This window comes from Halichoerus grypus, chromosome 2 (genome assembly GCF_964656455.1).
Source record: "Halichoerus grypus chromosome 2, mHalGry1.hap1.1, whole genome shotgun sequence".
Classification (NCBI taxonomy): domain Eukaryota; kingdom Metazoa; phylum Chordata; class Mammalia; order Carnivora; family Phocidae; genus Halichoerus; species Halichoerus grypus.
In genome coordinates this window covers 144,160,295-144,184,414 of record NC_135713.1, presented here as the reverse complement: position 1 = coordinate 144,184,414, position 24,120 = coordinate 144,160,295, and the positions used below count along the sequence as shown (strand labels likewise).

At 48.2% G+C, this 24,120-nt stretch overlaps 1 protein-coding gene across 2 annotated transcripts in view; it reads right to left on the bottom strand.

Moving 5' to 3' along the window:
* Nucleotides 1–505: 505 nt before the first annotated feature.
* Nucleotides 506–24,120, bottom strand: part of GFPT2 (glutamine--fructose-6-phosphate transaminase 2) — a 41,410-nt gene continuing 17,795 nt past the window's right edge. For both annotated transcript variants that reach the window (XM_036069304.2, XM_036069305.2), the window contains 15 exons: nt 22,400–22,458; nt 21,597–21,731; nt 20,492–20,553; nt 17,803–17,882; nt 17,243–17,360; nt 13,502–13,665; nt 11,929–12,024; nt 11,753–11,850; nt 11,362–11,482; nt 8,835–8,992; nt 8,542–8,656; nt 5,504–5,631; nt 3,789–3,956; nt 2,709–2,870; nt 506–1,396 (listed from right to left, as the gene is read on the bottom strand). In XM_036069304.2, coding sequence (XP_035925197.1) covers nt 1,352–1,396; nt 2,709–2,870; nt 3,789–3,956; nt 5,504–5,631; nt 8,542–8,656; nt 8,835–8,992; nt 11,362–11,482; nt 11,753–11,850; nt 11,929–12,024; nt 13,502–13,665; nt 17,243–17,360; nt 17,803–17,882; nt 20,492–20,553; nt 21,597–21,731; nt 22,400–22,458 — 1,709 coding nt within the window. In that variant the 3' untranslated portion in view covers nt 506–1,351. The remainder of the gene's footprint in view (nt 1,397–2,708; nt 2,871–3,788; nt 3,957–5,503; nt 5,632–8,541; nt 8,657–8,834; nt 8,993–11,361; nt 11,483–11,752; nt 11,851–11,928; nt 12,025–13,501; nt 13,666–17,242; nt 17,361–17,802; nt 17,883–20,491; nt 20,554–21,596; nt 21,732–22,399; nt 22,459–24,120) is intronic.

The window sequence follows — 24,120 nt, the reverse complement described above, 5'->3', positions numbered from 1 at the left end:
GCTCAGGTCATGATCCCAGGGTCCTGGGATCAAGTCCCACATCGAGCCCCACTTTGGGCTCCCTGCTCAGCGGGGAGCCTGCTTCTCCCTCTCTCCCCCGCTCATCCTCTATTTCTCGCTAGCTCTCTCTCTCGCTCTCAAATAAATAAATAAAATCTTGAAAAAGAAAGTATGGATTTGAGAGTTTCACCCCTGCATGTTGCCTTCGGGTTCTGGGCAACCGTCTTAAACAGCATCACGTGGTTCAACCCCCTCCAACAGCTGTTCAGTGGACTCAACCAAGAGTTCCAAATATCCTACAGTTTGTTCCCTCCTGTAAAATAAATATTCCTCATTTTCACACTAGAAGTATGCAGGTCACAGGTGTGGACACAGTGCCGTTGGCTACTAAGAAACGGGGCTCACTGCCACCAGACCCTGCTGATTTCCTGTTTTGAGGAGCCCTCAAAATCCAAGTACACAAAAAAGAATGAGATTACCAGAAATCTAAACACACAAGCCAAAAAAGAATTGTACTGTCTTTATTGTCTTAAAATTGCATAGTATTTTGATTGTGCACGCTTTTAAACAGAGGGCAAGGTAGCCCACTTGAAACTACTCTCTTGCATGGGATATTTCAAGCTGTTCTACTACAGGTAGGAGCCGGGACCAAAATGCTGCCTGGGCTTAAAAAGAACCATGATCAGATTTAACCGAAGTTGGAGAGTTGGAGGGATTTATAGGAGAAGAAACCGTTGAAGGACATTGAGATTTTGAAGGGATTTACAGGAGGCACCAGAAGGTCGGGGGCGGGTGGGGGCTTCCCTGACGTCAGGGGACAGGATTCAGGGGCAGCCCAGAGAGGACAGGAAAGGAGAAAGGAGTCCAGAGGGGCAATGCCTTGTGCTCAAATCTGAGATGAATGCCCCCCCCCGCCAGGAGGCTGGGGGGTACATGGTCTGGGAGTTACCTTGGCTCTAGAAAGCCACATACTAGAAAAATAACTTAAAAGCTATACAATCATCATTATAAATATTTTGTCTTTTAAAACTAACTAGTGTTGGTTAAAAAAAGGTTCACAGTTACTCTGAAGAGAGCTGTGTCTCTATTGCACAGTAGTGGAAAAGTCCGCTCTGATCCCCATGTGTAAACAATGATTCCTTTCTCCTCTGGCAACTTCGGGACACAGAGAAACAGTATCTGCTGTAAGCGAAGCACTTGGGTACAAGGCACCTGGCAGCTGTCAAGCTCTACTGGGATCTACTCGGAACACACAGAATGCCCACTGTTCTTCCCACTTGGGCGTCCCTGGGACGGGCCTCGAAGCACACACGACAGGTGGCAACGGCCTCCTCAGGCTCTTCCTTGTTCTCTATTCCACGGTTACAGACTTGGCCAGATTTCTGGGGAAGTCGACCTAAAACGAGAGAAAGTAGCTGCTCAGGACCCCCTAGAGCTCAGCAATGTGCCGTGGCATAAAGACTGTTATCAGAGTACTAGAAGAAAAGGAGATGGGTGTTCTGGTCACCTTGAACCATGAACTAGTTCCTGGAGACCAGCATCTTGGAAGTGGTTCCTTATTCCAGAAACGTCACTCAACTATATCATGTTTATTGCATTCAATAAACAGTGTGCACCTGATTCGTGTCATGCTGCATTAAAACTATTGAAAGGATCCGATTCATGCTATTAAAACCAGTGAGTTCAGTGTGTCCTGTTAAATATTCACTTTTCTTGGAAAGATGTACACTCCATCCACGAGATTTGTTAGTCCAGGGTGGGGGCTGGGAAGAAAAGGTGACTGGGGATGGTTGATAGAGCAGGCTTCAATTTTATCTACAATGTCTTCTTTTGCTGACAATAATGTTTTTTTTAAAAAGAAACAAATACGACAAAACGTTAGCCAATGGCAGGTCTGGATATGCGCACCATTAGGTGTTTGTTACATTGTGGGTTTTTTTGTTTTTTTTTTTGTATGGTTATGTATCTTTAAAAGCTTCTCAAAATTAAATTGTAATAAAACTTCTTTTTCTTTACACAGTGAGTTGTATGCTCTTATACACTTTTGCCAGTGGGATCGTAAATTGGTTCTTTTCTGGAACATAAATTGACAATATATGTTGGGAGTCTCAAAATGTTGAATCATTTGCTAGACTGAGGACAAGTTTTAAATGTGGGACGAAGATACATGTGCAGAGATGTTCACTGCATTCTGATTTATGCAGCCATTTCCTCCCAAATTAGCAACAGTTTAAATAACAGAAGACTGGCTAAGTCATTGTTACAATCCATGCTACAAGACTGTGGGAATATTGTACATGTTGCTTGTATAAGTTATTATATTTGGCATACTGTAAATGTTGCTTACAATAAGTTCAAGATGTAAGAAAATGCTTGTAAATATATTTAAAGGGAAGATGTAAAATGTCATCCTCGATATAATCTCAAAAAATGTTCAAAAATTCACACACACAAGGAAAAGACTGGAATGAATTATTAAATTTCCCAGTTAGCCTTGCCCCTCTGGGTGATGAGTTTATAGTCTAATATGGTCTTCATAATCTTGCAACTTGTTTTCAAGGGATATAAGTTACTTTAAAAAGAGAGTTGTTTTAAATGAAAAAAATGTCTCCTATGAATATTTACACCCAATAAGCACTCAAGAACAAAATCAAACTCTGGGGTTATGTTTTCCCCCTTTGGGGGGTTCGGCGCAGTTTCAGACGTACATCATATCCTCGGAGAACAGCCAGATGAAAGGACAGGAGCTGCAGTGGGATCACACTCAGGATGCCCTGGAGGCAGTCCACCGTGTGGGGCAGCTCGATCGTCTTATACGCGAACTTGGAACTCTCAGTGTCGTCCCTGCAGCACAGTATAATCGGGCGACCCTAAAGCGGAGAAATAGGATCACGACATGCAGACTGTCTCTGAAAGAACAGCCCCTCACCTACAGCAGAGTTTCTGAGATCAACCTCATTGCCATGATCACAGTGGTCTCTTGCTTTTGTTGCAAGTATGGGGGAGGTGCTGTGCATGACTGGTGCGAAGGACAAAGTGTTGGATGCTGTTGGGTGAGTTTCTCTCCCTTCCCTAGTAGGGTGATCGCCAGCCTGTGGCATTCATTTCTAGCACCCATCTGTTGAGTGGCTTCAGTGTGCCTTGCCATCTACTCTTCACTCTCAGGGAACTCACAACTGAGGGGTAGAAAACAAAAACAGAAGCAAGCCAACCAATAACTAATGATGAATTCCAGATAAATGCCTCAGAGGCCACAAAACACGGTAATATGATTGGAAGACACTGGTGAGGAACAGCCAGAGCCAAGGCATAGAGACAGAAATCAGCTCGGCCTGAGTGGGAAACAGAAGGAAGGGGCCAGATAATGCAGGCTTATGGTCACTCTAGTTTTATGGGAAGCCACCAGAAGGCTTTAGGCAAGGAAGTAAAGCGATTTGTGTTTTCTAACTTCTGTTATATAAAACCAGCAGCTGGCTGAAGGGCATTGTTGGATCTCACGTCCCTGTAACTTCATGAGCCCTCCCAGGATGGATCTGTGCTCCCACCTCCGGGCGGCTCCACGCTGGGAATCCGGGACAGCTCGGGCCAATCTGGGTCACAAGGTCTCACTGAGGAGCCGTCGTGCCCATGGCCACAGGCTGGCCAGTCATTTCTGAATGTGTGTGCCACTCATGAGGGGGTCTAGGAGAGAGTGTGTGGTCAAGCCTTCTCAGTGTCAGGACTGCTCGTAACCAGTGTATGGGAGAGAACAGGAGAGAGGGGGCCCCAGCCCAGCTGACAGCCCTCACCTGGCGGGCTGTGACCTGCTGCAGGGCATTCTGGCATTTGGCAAAGCAAGGGTCCTTCATGATGACCATGATGACGGGCATCTGCTTGTCAATCAGCGCCAAGGGTCCGTGCTTCAGCTCCCCAGCCAGGATGCCTTCTGAATGCATGTAGGTTATCTCTTTAATTTTCTGGGGAAACACGAGGTGGGGTCCGTGTGATACCGGGCAGACAGGGGGCTGCAGCAGATCAGCCAGAGGGGAGGGAGGGGAGCTGGGGGAGGGATGAATCCAGAAGGCAGGGAGCTGAGGGCTGCAGGGCAGATGAACGAATGCGTGAAGTGGTCAGCAGCACTGAGGGCAGCTCGCAAGGCCAGGGCCAGGGCAGGCTGGTGTCCAGAGCATGCACAGAGCCCAGCACGCAGCCTGCATCCCCAGACCAGCCCCCCAGCACAGCCGCCCCCCTTGGATGGACAAGTCAACACTGATCTGGCTCGCCCTTTCCACCCTCTGTCCAGGCCCCATGGCCTTCCCACAGTTACAGTTTGTAATGATGGCATTGCATTCTGTCTAGATATACCTTCCTTCAGTGATCTGATTGGTCGGTGCCCCCAATTCTAGACCATTAATAACTTCCAAAGGGTTCCTCCAGCTTACTTAGGAGGCAAAAATCACACACACTGGGCTGTTATTGGAATTCTTCCCTGTGTTTAGGGAGATCCATTTCTATTAGGTTGTCATTAAACCTACGTCACTGAACCGGTGAGTGTCAAATGAAACATTTCTCAACTCCCCTAGAACTATTTATTTTGGTGGGGGGGAAACTGGCAGGAGCATGGCTCCACCCGGATGCCGCAGACAGCTGGAGTGCCGGCCCCCAGGAGACCACAGAGGGGCCATTGATGTGCGCTAGCAGCGGGTGTAAAAGCTTCTTTCTTCCCCCAAAGACTGACTTGGAGACACAGCTGAATATGCATCTTTCACCAGCACACTGGGGCACTGCAGCTGAGCCCCCCCAACCCCCTGCACCAGGCAGCAGAGGCATGGGGGAGCTGCAAGTGGACTCCCCCCAGGCCTTGCTCCTATGGTGCCCCCCCCCCCCCCCCGCCCAAAGCAGCGTGCCCAGCCCTTCACTTCTTTGGGAGGGGCCAGAGCCTCAGAGGAAGCCTGTGGAATTTGGAGCTCACTGCCGGTCAGGCAGCTCTGGCTTGTGCAAACCCTCCCCCCCAACTCCCCCCACCACTTGTAAAACCCTCTGAGTGTTTCTCTCAAATAGAGGTGACAGGGAAGGAGCAAGGACTTGCTCCTGAGGAAGAGGAGGGGAGCCAAACTGGGCCAGGGATGATGCCCTTGCTTGGGTCCCGAGTGTGGCCCCACCTGTGCACGGTCTCCCGTTTGCTTTGGTTGAGCATTCTCATCCATAAGCAGCAAGCAGAGAGTGGGTTATGGGCTAGCACTAGACTCAGCCCCTGGATAGCACTGCCCCACCCTCTTGGTAGCCCCGTGATCCTGGCACCTGCCCACGCTCCATCAGCTCTCGTTCTAGGGTTTGGATCTTTAGTGCCACAACATAGCCGGTTACCAATTTTAAAAAGGCAGGCTGAGGATCCCTAGTAGGGTTGGAAACTCATTCCGTCAGGATTTCCAGCTCCCCTTGGAAGTCTGAGGACTAACAGGGAAACTGCAGAGAGCCCTCATGCAGGGGCTGGTGGGGGGGTGGTTGGGCAGAGGAGGCTCACCAGGGCTCCTTCCAGGCACGTGGCATAGTTATAGCCCCGTCCCATGACCAGGAGCGACCTCTGCGTGTAGAGCTCCAGGGCCAGGTCATGAATCTTCTCATCCAGCGACAGCACTTCCTTGATCAGCCCTAAATTGCAAATACAGCAGAGAGGATGCCAGTCATTCTAGATTTTATAGCAAGATTCACAAAGAAAAATCATGGTGTAGAGACGAAGTTTTGGGAACTCACAGCACTTCATACACTTGGCTTCCTCTCGCACTAGTTTCAAAGGGTTTTAAATGTAGATTATGGGAAATAACTTGGGTGATTAGGCAGGATTTTGTTTATGTTTGTACTTTCTCGAGCATGTAAGGTAAGCAGAGAAGTGTTATTTCTAGCTCCATTTTACTGGTAAGGCAAATGAGGCTCAGAGAGGCTAAATCACCAGCTGGTCAGCCACAGGGCTGACACCCCAAATTAATGCCCCATCGCCCCATCCAGCCCACCTGCTGGAGACACCAGTGTAAGTTGGACCAACACTTCCCAAACCTTTTGGCCTCAAGACTTACTTGCACTCTTAGAAATGATTGTGAATCCTTAAGACACTTTGTTTCTGTTGGTTCTATCAATATTTACCAGATTAGAAACTGACAAAATTAAAGATATTTTTATTCATTCATTTAAAAGTCACAATAAACCCATTATACATTTTTAAAAGTTAGTGAGAATAATAGTGCTGTTTATATTTTTGTAAATCTTTTTAAATGCCTGACTTTGTAATAAAGCCATTTAGATCCTCACATCTGTTTCCTCATTCAACCTGTTGTGATATGTTCTTTTGGTTGAAGAATAGGAAGAAAATCCAGCTCACAGAGATTTGTAGTTGGAGAAGGAAGGAACATATAAATAACTTTTTCCAATAATTGTGAATGTTCTTCTCCAATATTACATCAAAGTCAAGAAAAGATAATTTCTTTTTTTTAATTAATTAATTTATTTAACTAATCTCTTCACCCAACATGGGCTCGAACTCACGACCCCGAGATTAAGAGTCATAAGCTCTACTGATTGAGCCATCCAGGCGTCCCAAGAAACAGTAATTTCTTAAAAGTGTAGTTGCAAATGTACTCTGAAATCATATCAATAAATTTTCCCACCTTGTGACATTCAAATTTATCTGTCTATCTTGCACTTATTTAAATGGAGGTTTTACGCGTGTATACTTTTGTGACATCACGCATTGGCCATTTGGAAAATATAGGTCCACTGAATTATACAAATCTTCTAAAAATGGACACATTTCATCATAAAATATGGTTTTTTTTAGAAATGACATGTCTTCAAATCACCATGGCCTGATCAGAGATGTCTTTAAGTGGTGGGAATTGGTCAAGCTCACACTCACAAACTACAAGTTTTCCCAAATCCTAAATTTCACATGAAAGCCTGAAGTTTATCACTGGCAAGAGATAGTCGGTTTTTCTTCTTAAGTGTCGGGCTAACTTTGCTCATTTTTGAGAAAATGTCTGCCACGTACTCAAGTCAGCTTGCTACTCTAACAATTCCAGGGTGCTTTTCTTGGAAACAACCTTCACACTCTTCAGTGTGATTTAGGCACACTTCCCATTTTGTCAAACAGAACATTAAAAAGTGTTGCAATTTACTAAGATTAATGCATTTTCCTGCTTTGTGAAGGACATCTTGGAGCCGAGCTAGGTGCGAGGTGGGGTATGCTAAGGCCCCAAAGGGGGCACCACCACCCTTGCAAATGTCCACACAGCGGAAAAGGCAAACGCATTTATTATAAATAACGTGTTTACTGTGAGACTGGGGACCTGCAGACCACATCTTGAGAACTGCTGACTTAGACATCAGGGTCGAGTACTGTTTTTACACCGTTCGTATCTGGCTTAAAGTGAAGAATAGTTTTCTCGTCCGTACATTTTCAGCATGTTGTGTTGGCCAGATTCAGATCTCTGGGCTTTTTATGGTTAGATGGTGGTTCTCCCTCACTGCCCTCTCCGGGGTTTGCCCCTGCCTCCCAGGGAGGACCCAGTCCTTCCCGGTCTCGGGGAGGGGCTGCCCCCCAGCCTCATGACCATCCTGCCCCTGCACTTTCTCCTTGTCAGCCCAGCGGTGAGATCTGTTTCATTTCACGCCCTCAGAGCTGCACAAAGAAAACACAGTAGGTCTCTCTGCTTCCCTGGAGTGCAAGTGTCCGAAGGAAAGGCACTTCCAGGATGGCACACGGGGCAGGAAACACCACTGGGCCCTGATCCCTGTGTGGTGAATGATTGAAACCATGGTCCCCCCTTCCCCCCAAAGAGCTTGTGATTCAGTGTCATAGACGTGGCATCTCACAAACTACAACAGATGGGACCCAGCAGAAGAGTGGAGTTTGGTGAGACAGAAGGAGCAGTCTGGGACAGGAAAAGGCTCAGGGCCATTTACTCCTTCTCAGATATTTGCTGAGCACCTACTGCATACCTGCCCTGCCTGGACACCAGGCATCCAGCAATGATTCTGACAGATAGGGTTGTATGCTCACTGGGCTGACATGTTAGTTGGGAGATAAGCCAGTATACGGGAGAACAGGTAACTTCAGATCATTGCATGTGCTATAAAGACAAGAAATGGGCTAACATTTTGTAGCTGGGGCAGGGGACTAGTTAGGATGGCCAGGAAGGGTCCCAGGAAGTGACATTTGAACTCAGACTTGAATGATGAGAAGCCATCAGCTGGAGAGCTGGAGGAAGGTTTCTGTAGAGGAAAGGGCCAGTGCAAAGGCCCTGTGGTGGAAAGAGCTTGGCACTGCTGAGGATCAGAAGGTCATGAGGCAGCCCAAGGAGGAAGGGAGGGAGTGGAATGAGGTCAGAGGAAGCAGGGGCCAAGTGTGCAGGGTTCTAAGGCCTGGTGAAGAGTGCAGACTTTAATCTTGGCCCAGGGGGAGCTTCTGGAGGCATTTAGTGGTGACCACGAAGTTTTGAGGAGGAGGAAGTGATTAACAGCACTGTTTATGGGAGACAGTCATAAGGAAACTTTAGTTCTGGAACATACCAGGTAAAGACCGTAAACCACAGATGATCTCTCGCCTTCTGTTTTGCAGTGAAATTCGGTCTTCAGACATCATCAAACCAAACATCACCAGGGAGATGAACTGACTGGTGTAAGCCTGTGGATAAAATGGTGACTCTGGCAGAGCAGGGGCGAACGTGGGCTTGTGGACCACGCGGGAGGAGGCGCATCAGTGGGCCCCCCTGCCCCACAGCCCCCTGTCTGCCCGGCTAGCTGAGGCCCTCCCCCGGGGCACACCTGTCCGCCCGGCCGGGGCACAGGTGGGAGGTGCCTACCTTGGTACTGGCCACGCCGATCTCTGGCCCCGCGTTGATGTGGACACCGCAGTCGGTCTCTCGGGAGATGGAGCTGCCCACGGTGTTGGTGACACCCACGGTCAGGGCCCGGCGGTCCTTACAGTAGCGTAACGCCAGGAGGGTGTCTGCAGTCTCACCTGCCACATGGGTCCCCCCCTCTCAGCCACGTGTTCACAGGAGTGTGGCTCTGCCAGCTCGAGCCCCCCCCCGGCCCCCCAACTCTTGTACTCTCGCTCTTAGGCAGCAATCAGGGCCTGGACATAGCTGGCATGTTCTCAGAAAGGAAAATCCACACATGACAATTTTTCTGGTTGATTCTTGGATTCAAGATTTGGCTACTCTTTATGTGCCAAGCACATTTTCATCTATCACTGTTTCTCTGAGCTCTCACGGCAGCCCCACAGGGGCCATCGTCCCCCTTGAGGATGAGGTCCTCGGAGATGAAGGGAACCAGTGCCTTGCTTCCTCGGGGCCACGCGGCTGTGGGTGACAGACGAGCCAACCCAGGTGTGCCTGGCTCCCAGCGTCCTTGCTAGGACTTTAAGCTGCCTTATTCAGAACGTGCTGAGATTTAATGTTTAAAAAGCAAGAATGCCCCGGAATGGCCATTTCTCAAATAGATCTTGTTTTAAAGCAGAATGCTTCATGCAGCCTGCCAGTGTGAACTCAAAATTATTTTTTATGATAAAGCTACTTAAATTGGTGCGTGAATAAGCCAGCACAGGAGCCCTGTATTTGTAAGTCCTGAAAGCTCAAACTAAATGAAATATGATCCGATCATAGAATTAAACCCATCGAGGGGCGCCTGGGTGGCTCAGTCGGTTAAGCATCTGCCTTCGGCTCAGGTCATGATCCCGGGATCCTGGGATTGAGTCCCACATTGGGCTCCCTGCTCAGCGGGGAGCCTGCTTCTCCCTCTCCCACTCCCCCTGCTTGTGTTCCCTCTCTTGCTGTGTCTCTCTCTGTCAAATAAATAAATAAAATCTTAAAAAGAAACTCAAGCCCACTGATGTCCTCGTGGCCATGACTTTTCTGCAATACGCGTGTGTCCCCATCTCCTTTTTCTCTTCAGATGTGTGTCTAGGGCACAGACCTTCCTCAGCACCAGTGGGGCTCAGGGCTCGGAGGCAGGGAGCCGGTTGGCTCTATCTTCATCAACCCTACCCCCTAGTGTTTGATACAGTATTTTTTTTTTTTTATTTGACAGAGAGAGAGAGACAGCTGAAGAGGGGGAGTGGGAGAGGGAGAAGCAGGCTCCCCCCTGAGCAGGGAGCCTGATGCGGGGCTCGATCCCAGGACCCTGGGATCATGACCTAAGCCAAAGGCAGACGTTTAACGACTGAACCACCCAGGCGCCCCTGATAAAGTATTTTTTTTAAAACTTAATGAGAAGGGCTGGACAAAACGAAACTAAATCTTTGCTGTGTAGACACCCGAAGCTGCCACTGCCATTATTTTTACACTAAATCCGCTTCTTTTCTTTGGCTGACGGCTCCCACCCAATTCAGGAAACATTCTGAGGCTCTGACGGGATTGCGAACCCACAGGCGACACTGGCATCTCAAGGCCCAGGGCGGCACGTGGCTCCAGGTAGGCAGCCAGGCGGTGGGCGTGTCTGCATTCGTTTTTCTGAGTTTGTCGTTGAAATGGAAATGGTCTTAAAAATTCAACTGGGCAGCAGGATTCAAAGTCCCAACGGATATTAGGGCATTGCTGCTAACGTGTTCATGGTGGTAATGACATCGTGGTTACGTTTTTTTTTTTTTTCCTTTTACCATTTAGTGATACATTGTGAGGTATTTATGAAGCGACACAATGTCTGGAATTGACTTCAAAATAACCCCGTGGAGGGGACAGGTTAATGTGGATCTGGATGACACCAGCTCTGCTGAGCTAATCATTGCCGAGGACAGGCGACTCCTTACGTGAATCTCTACTTTTACAGAGATTTGGAATTTTCCATAATTAAACTGTTTTTAAAAATCCTTCTAAAGGTCACAGAGCGTCCAAGCATATGGCCATGAATCACCTCCCTGACTCTCTGCCCAGCCCGACTGGAACAAATGCCCAGGCTTAGCGTTTACTGGAGGTGCGGTGAGTCCGACACCTGCGTGCTGTCTCTCTCTGTGTCCCCCTGCTGGGCAGCAGGGGCACTGCAAAGCATGCATACAGTCCTTGAAGTGACTCTCAACCAGCAGAATTTGGAAGAACTTTCACCTCTCTAAATACACCCAGCACACACGAATAAGCCCTTTGGTGAGTGGTCCCTTAAGTCCCGGACTTGGGATGACAGGAGTGGTGAGAAGCCCCGGCTGCACGGCCTCCTCCCCATAACACGGGACAGGAAGTGATGGCTCTGAGGGTTAAGTGACCATAGGCACAGGAGAGTTTGGTATATGCTCAGTGCACAGAGAACTTCACTGCATGAAGGCAGGAGGGAGACACAAGGTGTATTACCAAGAGGACAGAGCCCTGAGGTGAACTAACACAAACCCGTCATCCTTACCTGACTGGCTGATGAAAAAACAAACGTCATCCCTGAACACCGGTGTGTTCCTGTCCAGAAAATCACTCGCAAGTTCAACCATCACAGGGAGCTCCGTCAGCTCCTCCAGAACTTGCCGCGTCTGAAGCCAACAGGAATGGGGACCAAAGTCAGTCAGAGATGCCACAGAGACACAAGGCAGCTGGGCTCCTGGGGACGGTTTGTGTGGCTGGGGCCAGGTGGTCAGGGAATTTAGGCATGCCCGGCCCCCACCGTGGGAGAAAGGCTTCGGTGCCAACTCTCATGCTGGTTCACGGGCACCGGATTTGGGTCAGACACCGTAGCGTCTAAGACTATGCTCGGCCGCCGCTCCCTCCCCAGCACCATCACGGGCCCAGTGTGATGCACTTACAGCCACGGCGGCGTGGTAACTGGTTCCACAGCCAATCACGATGAGCCGGCGGCACCGCCGAATCTCCTTCAGGTGGTCCTTCAGGCCGCCCAGGAGCACTGCGGGGCACGCACAGCGCGTTAAAGCTGACCCCACCCAGGGAGGTGCGTCGGCCCAGGGCACAGACGATGGATTACCTGTGTTGGTCTCAAAATTCACCCGGCCTCTCATGGTGTTGAAAACGGACTCTGGCTGTTCGAAGATCTCCTTCTGCATAAACGCACTGAAGTTACCTGGTCAAATAAACGTCAACAGAACAGGTCAATTTTAATCTGGTTACATTACCACTGCTTAACTTGCGATCAGGGTACAAAGCCGTTAAGCAGTTAGTTACAGAGACACATGTGGAGGCCGCTGCAGATTCCCAGGGGCCTCTCGGGGACTGTCCCCCCTCATGCTCACGGTGACAAGTGAGAGGGAAGCAGGCCAGATAAGATTACTACCTTCAGTTGACATATTGGATCCTGCAGCTTGAAGGAGCGAGGGCTATAAGCAGCAAATGTGTGGCTGCTTTTAGCAAAGCCAGAGGAAAGGAAAATGCTTTACTTCCAGAAACCAACCTATTTAGGGAAGTACAAATGAAGTAAGCCCAGAGAAATAGGCAACTGTTTTTTGAACAAATACCCTCCTAGCTTCTGTATTAAAGAAAAACCTTTTCTGGGGCATCTGGGTGGCTCAGTCGGTGAAGCGTCTGCCTTTGGCTCAGGTCATGATCCCAGGGTCCTGGGATCGAGCCCCTCATCGGGCTCCCTGCTCAGCAGGGAGTCTGCTTCTCCCGCTCCTCCTGCTCATGTTCTCTCTCTCTTTCAAATAAATAAATAAAATCTTTAAAAAAAAGAAAGAAAAGAAAACCTTTTCTGCCACATATGCATTTCTAGGGCTCTGATCTGAATGGAACTGGATGACGTCAAAGGGATGATCTGGCCGCAGAGGGTTAAGGCCCCTGACAGGTGTTGTGCCTGAAGCTTTGGAGGTGTCCATAGACGGGGTGGGAATGTTCTCTGGGATACACACATGTGTGATGATGCCAAACATGGTAGAGTGCCCGTCTGCCACCTTCAGCTGGGGACTTGCACAAAGGGCACCATGAAGCAAAGAGGGGTAAATGGTCAAAAGGAGCCAGTCAAGAGCAATGATCTCCTGGTGAGCAAGCACTTGGCCGGCCTAAGTCACCGTGAGGTGGCCGGAGAGGTGGGCGGGGCATAGTGGGAAAAGGGTAGAGTGAGGTGGGGCCAGGCTGGGCATTGGGGTATTGTGGGCTATGGCAGGAAGTATGGATTTTCTTCTAAGAACAGCGGGAAGCCATCAGAGAGGGTTTTAAGCAGCGGTGTAAGAGGGTCTGATTCACATTCCTAAGTGTTTACCCAGGCTGCCCTATGCAGAAAGGGGTGGAGGGAGACAGGCTCTCCTCAAAAGGAAGAAGTAGTCCACAGACCCCTGTTTTTGCAGGCTTCTGACCCAGAGAAGAAATGACCTCTGGGTGTCGGAATGTGTCCCAGAGAGTCGGTAAAGGGAGGCCGTGGATGGACTGCTCAGATCGAGCAGGGAGACCTGGCGCCTGGTTCCAGTCAGGAGCTCCCCAATGGCCACGGCAGGCAGGAGGGCTGTGGTGCCCATTCAGGGTAGGACGCAGAGTCTCAGGAGTGCCCCCATAAAGCACCTGCCCCCCAACCCAAGACCGCTGCACACAGACCCTCAGAGGACACCTGCCTTTCATGATTTGCTGCAGTTCCATCTGCAAGGTCTGGATGGCTCGAGATGGGTCATCACTAGCCAAACGCTTGACCCGATGAATGGAGAGTTTCCCATCAGCCACTGCGGCGATGTCGTCATCCTCGAGGAAGATGACCCGGTTGGTGTGTTCTATGATGGCGCTGGGGCAAGAGAAACACAGGCGTCCCAGATGGCATCTGAGCTCGACAGTTGTAAGATGGCAGCCGCTGCCTCCCAAGTGTGGGTCCACATCAGTAGCATCGGATGGCATTTTAGGAGGGACAGGGACATCACCCTCTAAATATCAATTCACACCTCCTTCCCTGCCCTCAGAATTATTGTGAAGCCAGTCCCAGACTTCCTAACATTTCATCTGTAAATATTTTAGCTTATATCTCTAAAAGGGAAGGATCATTTTTTAACCTTATTAACCTAAAATTAATAAGTTATTATTAAGTTATTCCTTCATCTCATCAAATGTCCAGTCTGTTCAAATCTCCCCAATAATCTCATAGATGTCCTTTTATGATTGCTTTCTTCAAATCAAGATCCAGACAGTGTCACCTTTGGATAATGCTCGGGAACCAACACATTATTCTGAATCGGAACGGGAAAGAATGAAACATTTATCTTGCCTTTCAAAATGATCTGGCTTTCAGAATAAGCACATCGTTTATGAAGGCAAGTTTCTCTTTATAGGAGGAATATAGCTAATGAAGAAGGAATGATGGCATTAGAATAGTCAATTTGTGAACTCCTAATTATTTTATTTTTATTTTTAAAAAGATTTTATTTATTTATTAGAGAGCATGAGCGGTGGGCGGGGAGGGGAGTAGCTGCAGAGGGAGAGGGAGAAGCAGAGAGCCTGATGTGGGGCTCGATTCCAGGACCCCAAGATCATGACCTGAGCTGAAGGGAGATGCTTAATGACTGAGCCACCCAGGCGCCCCCCCTTGATCAATCTTAACAGCACTAAAAGACAGATGATGATATATATATGCCTCTGGATGGAAGGACACACCACCACGTATGAAGCAGTTTTGCCAAAAAAATCAAACCTGAAGGAGATCAAGTTTCTAGACACCTGTGAACGCCAGGGTACAGAAGTACGAGGGGCAGGGGAACGTGTGAAGTGACACCAGGGGGCTTCACTCAGCAAAACCCCGACAGCGGGAAAGTCATCAGGACAAATGACTCAATGTCATAACACAGGCACACATACACACACACCCTCCAAGAAAAAAAGGGTGGTTTAGGAGCAAAGTATCAAGTATGTCCACCAATGAAATCTGGGGTCACTGTGCTTACTTTTATAAAAACTTTCTCTGCATGGAAAGTAATGATTTTTGTCTTGCAAAATGGCAATACAAAGTTTCTTTTAAAAATAAATTGAGTTAAGGGTGCCTGGGTGGCTCAGTCGGTTGAGCATCTGCCTTTGGCTCAGGTCATGATCCCAGGGTCCTGGGATCGAGTCCCGCATCGGGCTCCCTGCTCAGCAGGGAGCTTGCTTCTCCCTCTCCCTCTGCTGCTCCCCCCTGCTTGTGCTCTCTCTCTGTGTCAAATAAATAAATAAAATATTTAAAAACATAAATTGAGTTAGAAAAGTTGGTAAGTGAAAAAGAAAAGTAATAAACAGCACAAGTGGTAAAAAAAAATGCATGAAGGTGGTGCTTATAGGACCATGGGAAGAAAAAAACCCTCATCCTACCCAGTGTCACACCCACACATGCCCCGTGCAGGAATATAAACTTCATAGCTCTTGATGCAAAGTTAGAGAAACGATCATCTGTAAAATGAGAGATGATCCCTGCCCTGTGCCTTCGCTAGAGGTTTGTTGTGTTTATTAAGTGAGATCATCCTGACGCAGCTCCTTCCCATATAAGCTTCGGGACCACAGTAGCCAGTGCGGGGTGGGGGGGAGGGGGATATTTGAAACTCCTGTCATTCTCACTTTGCAATATGTGTTGGCTTTCTGGTCTACACACCACATACTGTAGAATCACCTCTTCAAGTTCCCCAAACCTAAGCAAACAAAGGAATCCTGAGGATTTTAATCATAGCATTGAATTTACGGGGTAATTTAAGGAGAGTCCGTATCTTTAAAAAAAATAATTCCTAATTATTAAAATAATTTTAAGCCAATTAATTTTTAAAAATAATATTCAGCCTTTTTACCCAGGAGTGTGGAGTCTCTCCCTTTATTACAAATCTGTTTTTGTTTCTTGTGGTGAACTTTTACAGGCTTCTCCAAACAGATTCTGGACTCTTTTTGTTAAAATTCATCTTAAGGGATTAAAAAAAAGCTTTTCCAGGTCTGGTATACGATTCCTTTTTGTTGTTGTTCCAGAAAGGTTTGCTGAGAGTTGAGTGTGCCAGCCACGTGAGGAGGCACAGGAGGAAACGGGGTCCCACTGCCCCGTTCAGTGGATAGCTTACCGCTGGGAGGTCAGATTTCCACGCCTTCATTCTCTGACCAGCCTCTAGGGAGCAGTTTTAACAGGCTTTCAGTTGGATTTTAAAAGCATATGATCCTATTGCCTACACATAATTATTTCAACTCCTTGCAGACACTTTCTTTCTTTATTCTTTCTTTTTCTTTCTTTCTTTCTTTCTTTCTTTCTTTCTTTCTTTCTTTCTTTCTTTTTCTTTTTTTAGAAACATTTACTATAATTCATTGAATATAAGGTAACACTGATCTTAGGGATCACAATTATTTTATACACTTCTAAGCCATAGAACCTGCAGCAAATTATAATTGTAAGATGCCACGGACAGATGCTAAAATCTATAAGATAATTGTGTGCCTTAGAATCACCGCAATAGGATTGGCTTGCCATTGAAATGGGTACTCTGAGGAGCACAGTTTGGGGAACACATTGAGTACAATGCTGGCTCTGGGCGGAACCAGACTTCACAGCCAAGGGCTCTAGGTTCCTATGACTCCATGTGTTCCAGGAGATCTCGTCTGGTGTCCTCCACACTTCCTCCCCGGTCTGGGAAGACCCTCCTGGAGGCTGGCGGGAAGGAGGCATGAGAAGGGTTTGGATGGAGGAAGGAGTGGTGGTGTTTATGGCACTTTTCTACTTCGACGACCAGGAAAGTGTCTTGGTCTTGTCTGAGTAAGTGTGTACGTGTGTGTATAAATTTTTTGTACTAAAATGAGTATGAAGCTGACTTGCTCAAATTTCAGAATTATTTGCTTTGTCTGTTTAATGAGGATATGGGCTTTGCAATCAATTGGACCAAACCCCTAAGTCTTGGCTCTGTCTTTTATGAGCGGTAAGACGTAGGCAGAGGCAGGCGGGGTACGAGAAGGACCAAGGGGCTGGGGACACCTGCCCCACCTAAAAGGGAGCAGCCTTTGAGTGGCCCCAGACAGCCTGGGCCAGAGGGAGCACAGCCCAGTGTGCTCAGACCTGCTCATTTCCCAGAGAAGCTAGAAATCCAGACGTTTATGGGAAACTTCCCACTTTTAAAATGTTGGCAAATAATTCAGGTATTCTGTGCAGACCCAAAATATTGTGTAGGTCCGTGGACTTAGCCTTTGGTCATGAGGTGCTCAGTGCAGAAGGATTCTCAGAGAATGGTCACAGAGATCTGAAATCTGCCATCATCCCTGTCCCCTTGCCGTGCGTGAGAAAACAGCTGAAATGCAGGGATGCGTTAGAAATGGTGGTGTTTAGCCAGTCACGTTTGATTACATAATCCTAGGAAAGAAAGGAAACAAGGTTCAGCTACCTTGCATCAGAAGCAAAGAAGAATTCCACAGCTTTATCGCCAACGGCATGAAGGCAGGTCGAGCTGTCCAGCCTCTTCATCCTCGTTTTGCAGATATTCTTCACATTCTCAAAATTGCCTAGTGAATGAAGGAAAAGATCGCAAGTCCCATTAAACTATTTTGTTTGAATAACATGAAGCAAGGCTCCAGCTTCCCCTTTGAATATGTGTGGGAGAAATTTGCAGTTTTTAGCTTTGGCTGCGTCAGCCAAATCGTGTAAATGATCCCCAAATAGCACAGTACCACTGCAAGAGCATTTAAACGGCTGCAAACAAAACCAAACCCAATCAACACTCATCCCAGAGCACGGACGCCTTTATATAATGGAGCTGTGTGCCGGTCCCTGGACTTGTGTGTGTAGCTGAAAATATCCATAATAAAAAGCTCCTGCAAAAAACGGAGCGAAGTCTCAGCTGCAGGAAAACCTCTCCAACTTGGAGCCGTGTGCAGCCTGTCTCCAAGGGGGGCTGCCTCCACCAGAGCCCCGTTGCCCTGTTCAAGTCCTTTTCGAAACACTTACGTGTCCTATACAAGATGGGGATCTGTTCCGTGGAGAGTTTGTATTTGCTCCGCACCCCAATGAGCAGTGGACTGCCTCTCCTGTAGAGACAAGAGGGAGTCGAGTTACTCACTGCCTCACCAGGCCGAGGAAGGGCTGGATGGCCTCTGAGCACTGAGGAGGGGTCCCTGCATCCAGCCCTTCTCCCAGGGGAAGTGTCCTGTTGAGATGCCACTGGATAGAGTCCTTGGCCCCTGGACGATGTTCCAGGGCTCGGAGGTGGGACCAACAGGCTAGCAGGAGAATTCCAGCTTGTTGCCATGGTGCCACCCATCTGCCCAGGGAATCCACACCAGGTTAGGTCACAGAGGCTGAGACATTAGTAGGCCCTGGAAGCGTGTAGGAACATTCGGCTTCTCCAGCCAGCCTCCATGTGTTGCCATCTCCAAAGCGGGATCCCTCGAGGCCCAGGATCTGCCCAAAGATTCTTTCCCTGCCTCCCCCCACCCTTTTGCCTAGCTCAGTTGCTCTCCAGCTTTGGGGGGCATGATAATGACTGGCTTTGGGTCTACTCAACTTTCTGGGCCACTTAACCTGCTTTCAAGGGTGCTTTTGCCGGCCCGAGTGACACCTCATGGGGCGAAGTTTCAAATCTCCGACCTGCACAAGGTCCCCCTGCAAAGGGGACAGTGCCTTGGCGCACTCTTGTAGATGACCCAGGTGAGCACCTCGAATTCGAGTTTCCTTTCCCAGCCCCCCTTCTGGCTTCTCCAAGTCTGTGGCTTTGAAGAAGGTGCTGTGAGCACGTTGAATATTTTGGACCATCTTTTATCGTATCTAAAGCAAAGGGGGGGATGCCTCAGTGGCGCAGTTGATTAAGCATCTGACTCTTGGTTTCGGCCCAGGTCATGATCTCAGGGTCCTGAAGTCAAGCCCTGCATCAGGCTCCACGCTCAGGGAGGACTCTGCTTGAGATTCTCTCTCTCTTTCTGCCCCTACCCCCACTCTCATGCAGGTGCACTCTCTCTCTCTCTAAAATAAGTTTAAAGCAAAAAGGAGACACGGTTCTGGGTCCAACAGGGATCCAGCTTAAACAGCCTTTATAATATTGACAATGAGAAAATATTGTGGTTATCTAATTTTCTTGGCAAACGTCTCCCCCAAATTTTATTGTTGTAGATTGAGCTCTATGGTTTCTCTCAACCTTGCCACAAATAATGCTCCCAAGACATCCCAAAGATTGCTCTGGAGGTTACGGAGTCACTAGTTATAGACAATTTAGAAAAATAAGGCTTTATTGCATCTTCACACTGCCGCCTTTCTACGTTCATTTAAAATGGTCATACCACGATGATACCGGATCTTAAAAGGGGTTTCTAAATTTGATAGGGATCCAGTGGTCTTTTACAATTCTGCGATTGAAGGAGTTAACTGCTGAAGAGTCCATTAGTTCCCAGCCTAGGAAAGACAATGAAATCATGACACATTCCCATCAGTTCCTGCCTACAGGATATGGCAGTCCGTGCGGGACCACCTCCTCGTTTCTGTGCGTCTCCCAGGGCCACGGGTACATTCTCAATATGGCTTCTCAGAAACCTTGGAGCAAAGTCTGCAGCCCACAGTGCACCAGGGGCCCTGCAGAGCTGGGCCTCCACCCACATCCTCACTCCCCACCAGCCCTTGAAGTTCAAGGGGCAGTGTGTTCATGACCTTGTTCACGGCTGTCTCCCATGCCTGATACACAGCAGGCGTCAGTGAGTACGTACTGGAAGATCAGAAAGTCCCACCAGATCCCTGCAGATCCCTGCAGTGCTGAGCTCACTCCGGGCCCCTTGCTTTTGCTCACACTGGTCCTTCTGCCTGACTCCCCTAGGCTGACACCTGCCCCCACTGCATTGTCCCCCCAACCCCCAACATAGAGCATCAAGACCTTCTGCCCCACTGTGTCCTCCCGCACCAATGCTCAGTCCTTAAGGGGAGGACCAGGTTGGATGTCACTAGGTCCTCAGGGCCCAGTACGGAGTAAGTGCTCAACAAATACTAGTTGGATGATGGAGGGAGGGATGGACAGAGGGACAGATAGATGTGTGCATGGATGGCCAGACTGATGGTGGATGGACAGATGGATGGATGAACAGATGGATAATGAACTCATCAATATAAAAGAACAGGATGGCACTCACACTCCCACTTGAATGAATCCACACAGCACTGGGGGCCATGGGACTCTAACAGAGGGATATGTGGGCTGACCCAGGGCCTCTCAGCTGATTCCTAGAGCCCCTGTTCTGTGAAGGTGATGAGGCTTGACCTTGGGGCCTTCAAGACCTCTTCTTTACTGGATTCAAATCAATGTTCCCTTGTTCCTAGTTTCATTCTCATAATTTTGCATGCTTTTTCTGAAAAGAACCTCCAATACTGACCTGCAACCTGGATCTGCCCCTCACTATATACAATTTTATTTTTAATTTGAATTTGTTGTCAACTTCTGAAAATATGGAGATTTCAAATAAAAATCCAACTCTCTGGTTTCTCTTTTAAAGATCAGAAGCTCTGATCACAGAGCTGGGTGGGATACCCAAGCCACAGTTGTCCCTTACAGACGACCTTCCAGATTGCCAGACGCCCTACTTCTCCCCTGGGCTGCAAGCTAAGCAATTGCATTTTATTTATTTATTTATTCTTGCAGTGTCAATGTGTTGAGCCTCACCTGGTGGCAACGGCTTCTCCCGGGTACTGGATACTCTTGAAAACCAACGCGAATGCACCTTCCTACAAACACAGCAAACAAGAGTGAGGGACGATGTGTTCTGCCCCAGCCAACCTGGCCCACTGCCCCAGACAGGGGCCACTCCTCCTGGTGGGAGGGTCCTGGGGTCCCTCCCTCAGGGGGCTGAGTGCAGGACAGCTCGTGCAGCGTGATGGCAGGAGGAGAAAGTGAAAACAGCCAGTACCACGCTGAAGGACCAAAGCCCAGAACTTGTGGATTTCATGATGCTCGACAGACACCCCCCACCCTGCCCAGGCCCACAAGGAACGAGTCCCAGCTCCGTGACCATCTGGGTGGGCGGGTGCAGTTAGAGCCTCGGGAAATGAGAACTGGGGCCAGGGGTCTTGCCCTGCGCCTCTGGGATGGCACCTACTCCGGGAGCAACTGTGAGAAGGAAAATTCATGCTGCACGGCAGCGCCTAGGTTCTAACCCCGGCTCTGCCCCTTCACTGGGCAACTGCCCAATTTGTGCCTCGCTGTGACAGAGATGAGAATAGCCCTACCTTGTTTGGCTGCTGCGAGCTCATGCACTTGAAGTCTCAGAACCGTGGTTGCCATATACAAAACCCGACAGAGGCACTAACACATTAGTGTTGTTATTTCTTTAGCGAGGACTGTCTTTGCCTTCAGTGCTTTAGCTTCTTACGTCGTGCAAACCAGCACGGATCTAGTTCTCCTAACTCAAGACTCCCAGTGCTCTGTTTAAATCCTCGGTGCAAAATTCTCCCCTATATTCTGACCATCCTGTACTAATTTATCACGACCCTGCTAAGATTTGGGTTATGTACGACCAGCTATAAATCAGGATTTCCGTGTGAAATTCCCCATGCTTTGGAATCCTGGGCAGACCCAAGGCCCCGCGTGGCCAGTGTGCATTGGCCAGTCTGCCAGCTCAGTCACACAGCCTGAGCGACCCAAAGTCAGTGTCCGCAGGCCTCTAAGGACCTTTCCAACTGCCCAAAATGAAGAGGCTTCAGGCAGATCCCAAGGAGTGAAGGAAGAAGGCAGGGTGGATTTCTTTATACACGTGGGACCGGTAACTCACCAGCTGCTGAATGACTCTTTCGACCAGTGTTGAAAATGTAATGTCCTCAGTTTCTCTGTTGTCAAACACATACTTAATCAGCTTGGCGATGGTCTCGGTATCTGTTTCTGACTCAAACTCGTAGCCTTTGCTTTCCTGGAATATTTCGTGGGACGGAGTGTCAGATAAGGGGCATTGCGAAACCTCGGTCGCCTGGCCAGCTCCCTGTCCTCCCTCTTGACCCACCCTCGCAGCGACTTAAGATAAGAACAAGGAAACCAGGGATCAGAAATGTCTGCCAGAAGCACAGAGCCCAACACAGCTGAGTCATTCCAGTATTCCCTGAGATCATCCCGCCTCAGAAGCCTGACCTTGCCGTTAATCTGGACATTGCAAAATAACAGCAGTCGAAATGATCAAGTATGTTGAGTCAAATCCACGCACATCCCAACCAACACCGCAACCTCTTCATATGTTAGAAACTTGCCGTCTGCCTTCCCACCCCACATTCCGTTTGGTGTATGAGCTGATGTGTTTATGTAAACACTTGATTAAAGTGCAGACACCTTAATGAAAGGAAGTTCGTGTTCTTTTGATTATGTGAATCTGCAATAGCACTTGAGGGACGGAAAATGCCCTGCTGTCTTCTCCAGCAAGACGTGGGGAGCTCGGCCGAGCCGGGACGCCGTTTATCCAATGCGGGTATGTGACTGAGAGCGGGTCTCACTCAGCTCCCGCCTCTGTTTCCGGCGGGAAACAGCCGGTTGGAAAGTTTCCGGGGAAGACCACTTGACTTACATGTCAACCCAGGGGGAGGATCTTACCAGAAACTTCCTCAGGTCTTTATAATTTGTGATGATCCCATTATGGATGACCACGAATTCTGGAAAAGAAGTTTGGTGAAGACAGAAAGGCTATGAGAAAGTGAAGTTCAAGTCAGAAATGAAGCAGTGATCTGACAGCTTGAAACTCTGCAAGCTCTATTCCCACGGAGTCTGCTGTTTACTGTCACTTTCGCTGATGAGAGCTGAGGTCTACCATCTACTACGATTACAGTCCAAACCTGAGGAAATACACAGTTCTCTTTGGGTAAAAAGCCAGCCTGACTGCACACGGAGCTCTGACTTGTGGCCTACAGCATCGTCAAACACGCTTTGGTATTTATGTCAAATGGGGCAGGATGAATCCTTCATTATCCAGAAACTAGCCCAGGCATTCCAAACTGGCTTTGGGCTCAATGGGACCACAAGCTAGCAGTCTACACACGTGCTTTGTTCGACCCACACTACATTGTAAAAAGAGTTAAGTTTAAAAATTTTGAATTTTCACTTAAAAGTCCTGATTTTCTTGGGTCACCTGGGTGGCTCAGTCGGTTAAGCAGCTGCCTTCGGCTCAGGTCATGATCCCAGGGTCCTGGGATCGAGCCCCACATTGGGCTCCCTGATCCGCGGGGAGTCTGCTTCTCCCTCTGCCTCTCCCCACTGTGCATATGGGCTCCCTCTCTCTCTCTCAGATAAATAAATAAAATCTTAAAATAAAATAATAAAATAAAATAAAGTTAAAAATCCCGATTTTCTCATGGGAGGAAAAATACCCAGAAATTCTGGCATCCCTGGGCTCACCCACATTCCTGTGTGGCCATGACCACTTCTCTCTGCAGGGTCTGCGGGATGGGCTGTGGCTTCTCCCGCCTCCCCAAGCACCAGCAGCAAACCCTGCTCATGTCAGGCTACTCCCTGCATGGGGGACCCCCTGGTCAACCCTGGGAGAGCGAGGGATACATCTGCTTAGTCACCACTGCATTTTCTCAATCAATGGTTGATGAATAACTTGAAGGTCTAAAACCAGCCTGAGGTTTTTTTTTTTCTGGGTAAGTAACCCCCATTCCTCCTGAGCCCAGATGATAGAAAGACCTTTTATTGACCTTGAGATTGAGTAATTCTACCAGGATGTATCTACATATTATTGTTCAGTGAAACTTCGGCTCTCCAATTCGTTTTTTTTTTCAGTACAGGATAGTCCTTTACTCTTTTTCATTATTTTTATCATCATGTCCTCTCTACCTTTTTTTTTTTTTTATAGCCTACTGTTTACTTTGGGAAGGTCACCCAAAAACTGGGAGGGCTCGAATAGAAAAGCCATTTTGGCAAATGTGCTAGGCACAGCTGAACTCTATTACAGCTTTACAGGTTTGTTTTTGTGGTTTTTGTTTTTTTTTAACTGTTTTATTTCTTCTGTTCTCTTCTTGGGGACATTAGTAATTCACCAGTTGGATCTCTATAAATTCACCTGATGGATCTCCGTATCCACCCCCCTCTTATTTTTCATACCGACTCTGACACGGTGTCTTCAGATTATTTTCTTAACCCTGTCCCATTTTTTCATTTCAGTCAATTGTCTTAACTTCTCCTCAGTAGTTTGTTTCCCAGAATCTGTGTTTTTTTTCTTTTTTTTTTGCTAGAACTCTGTGTAATTGTCTTGTGTAATGCTTTTGCTGGGTAAGTCTTCCTTCAAAATATGCTCTTCAGTTATCCCTGATGAGTTG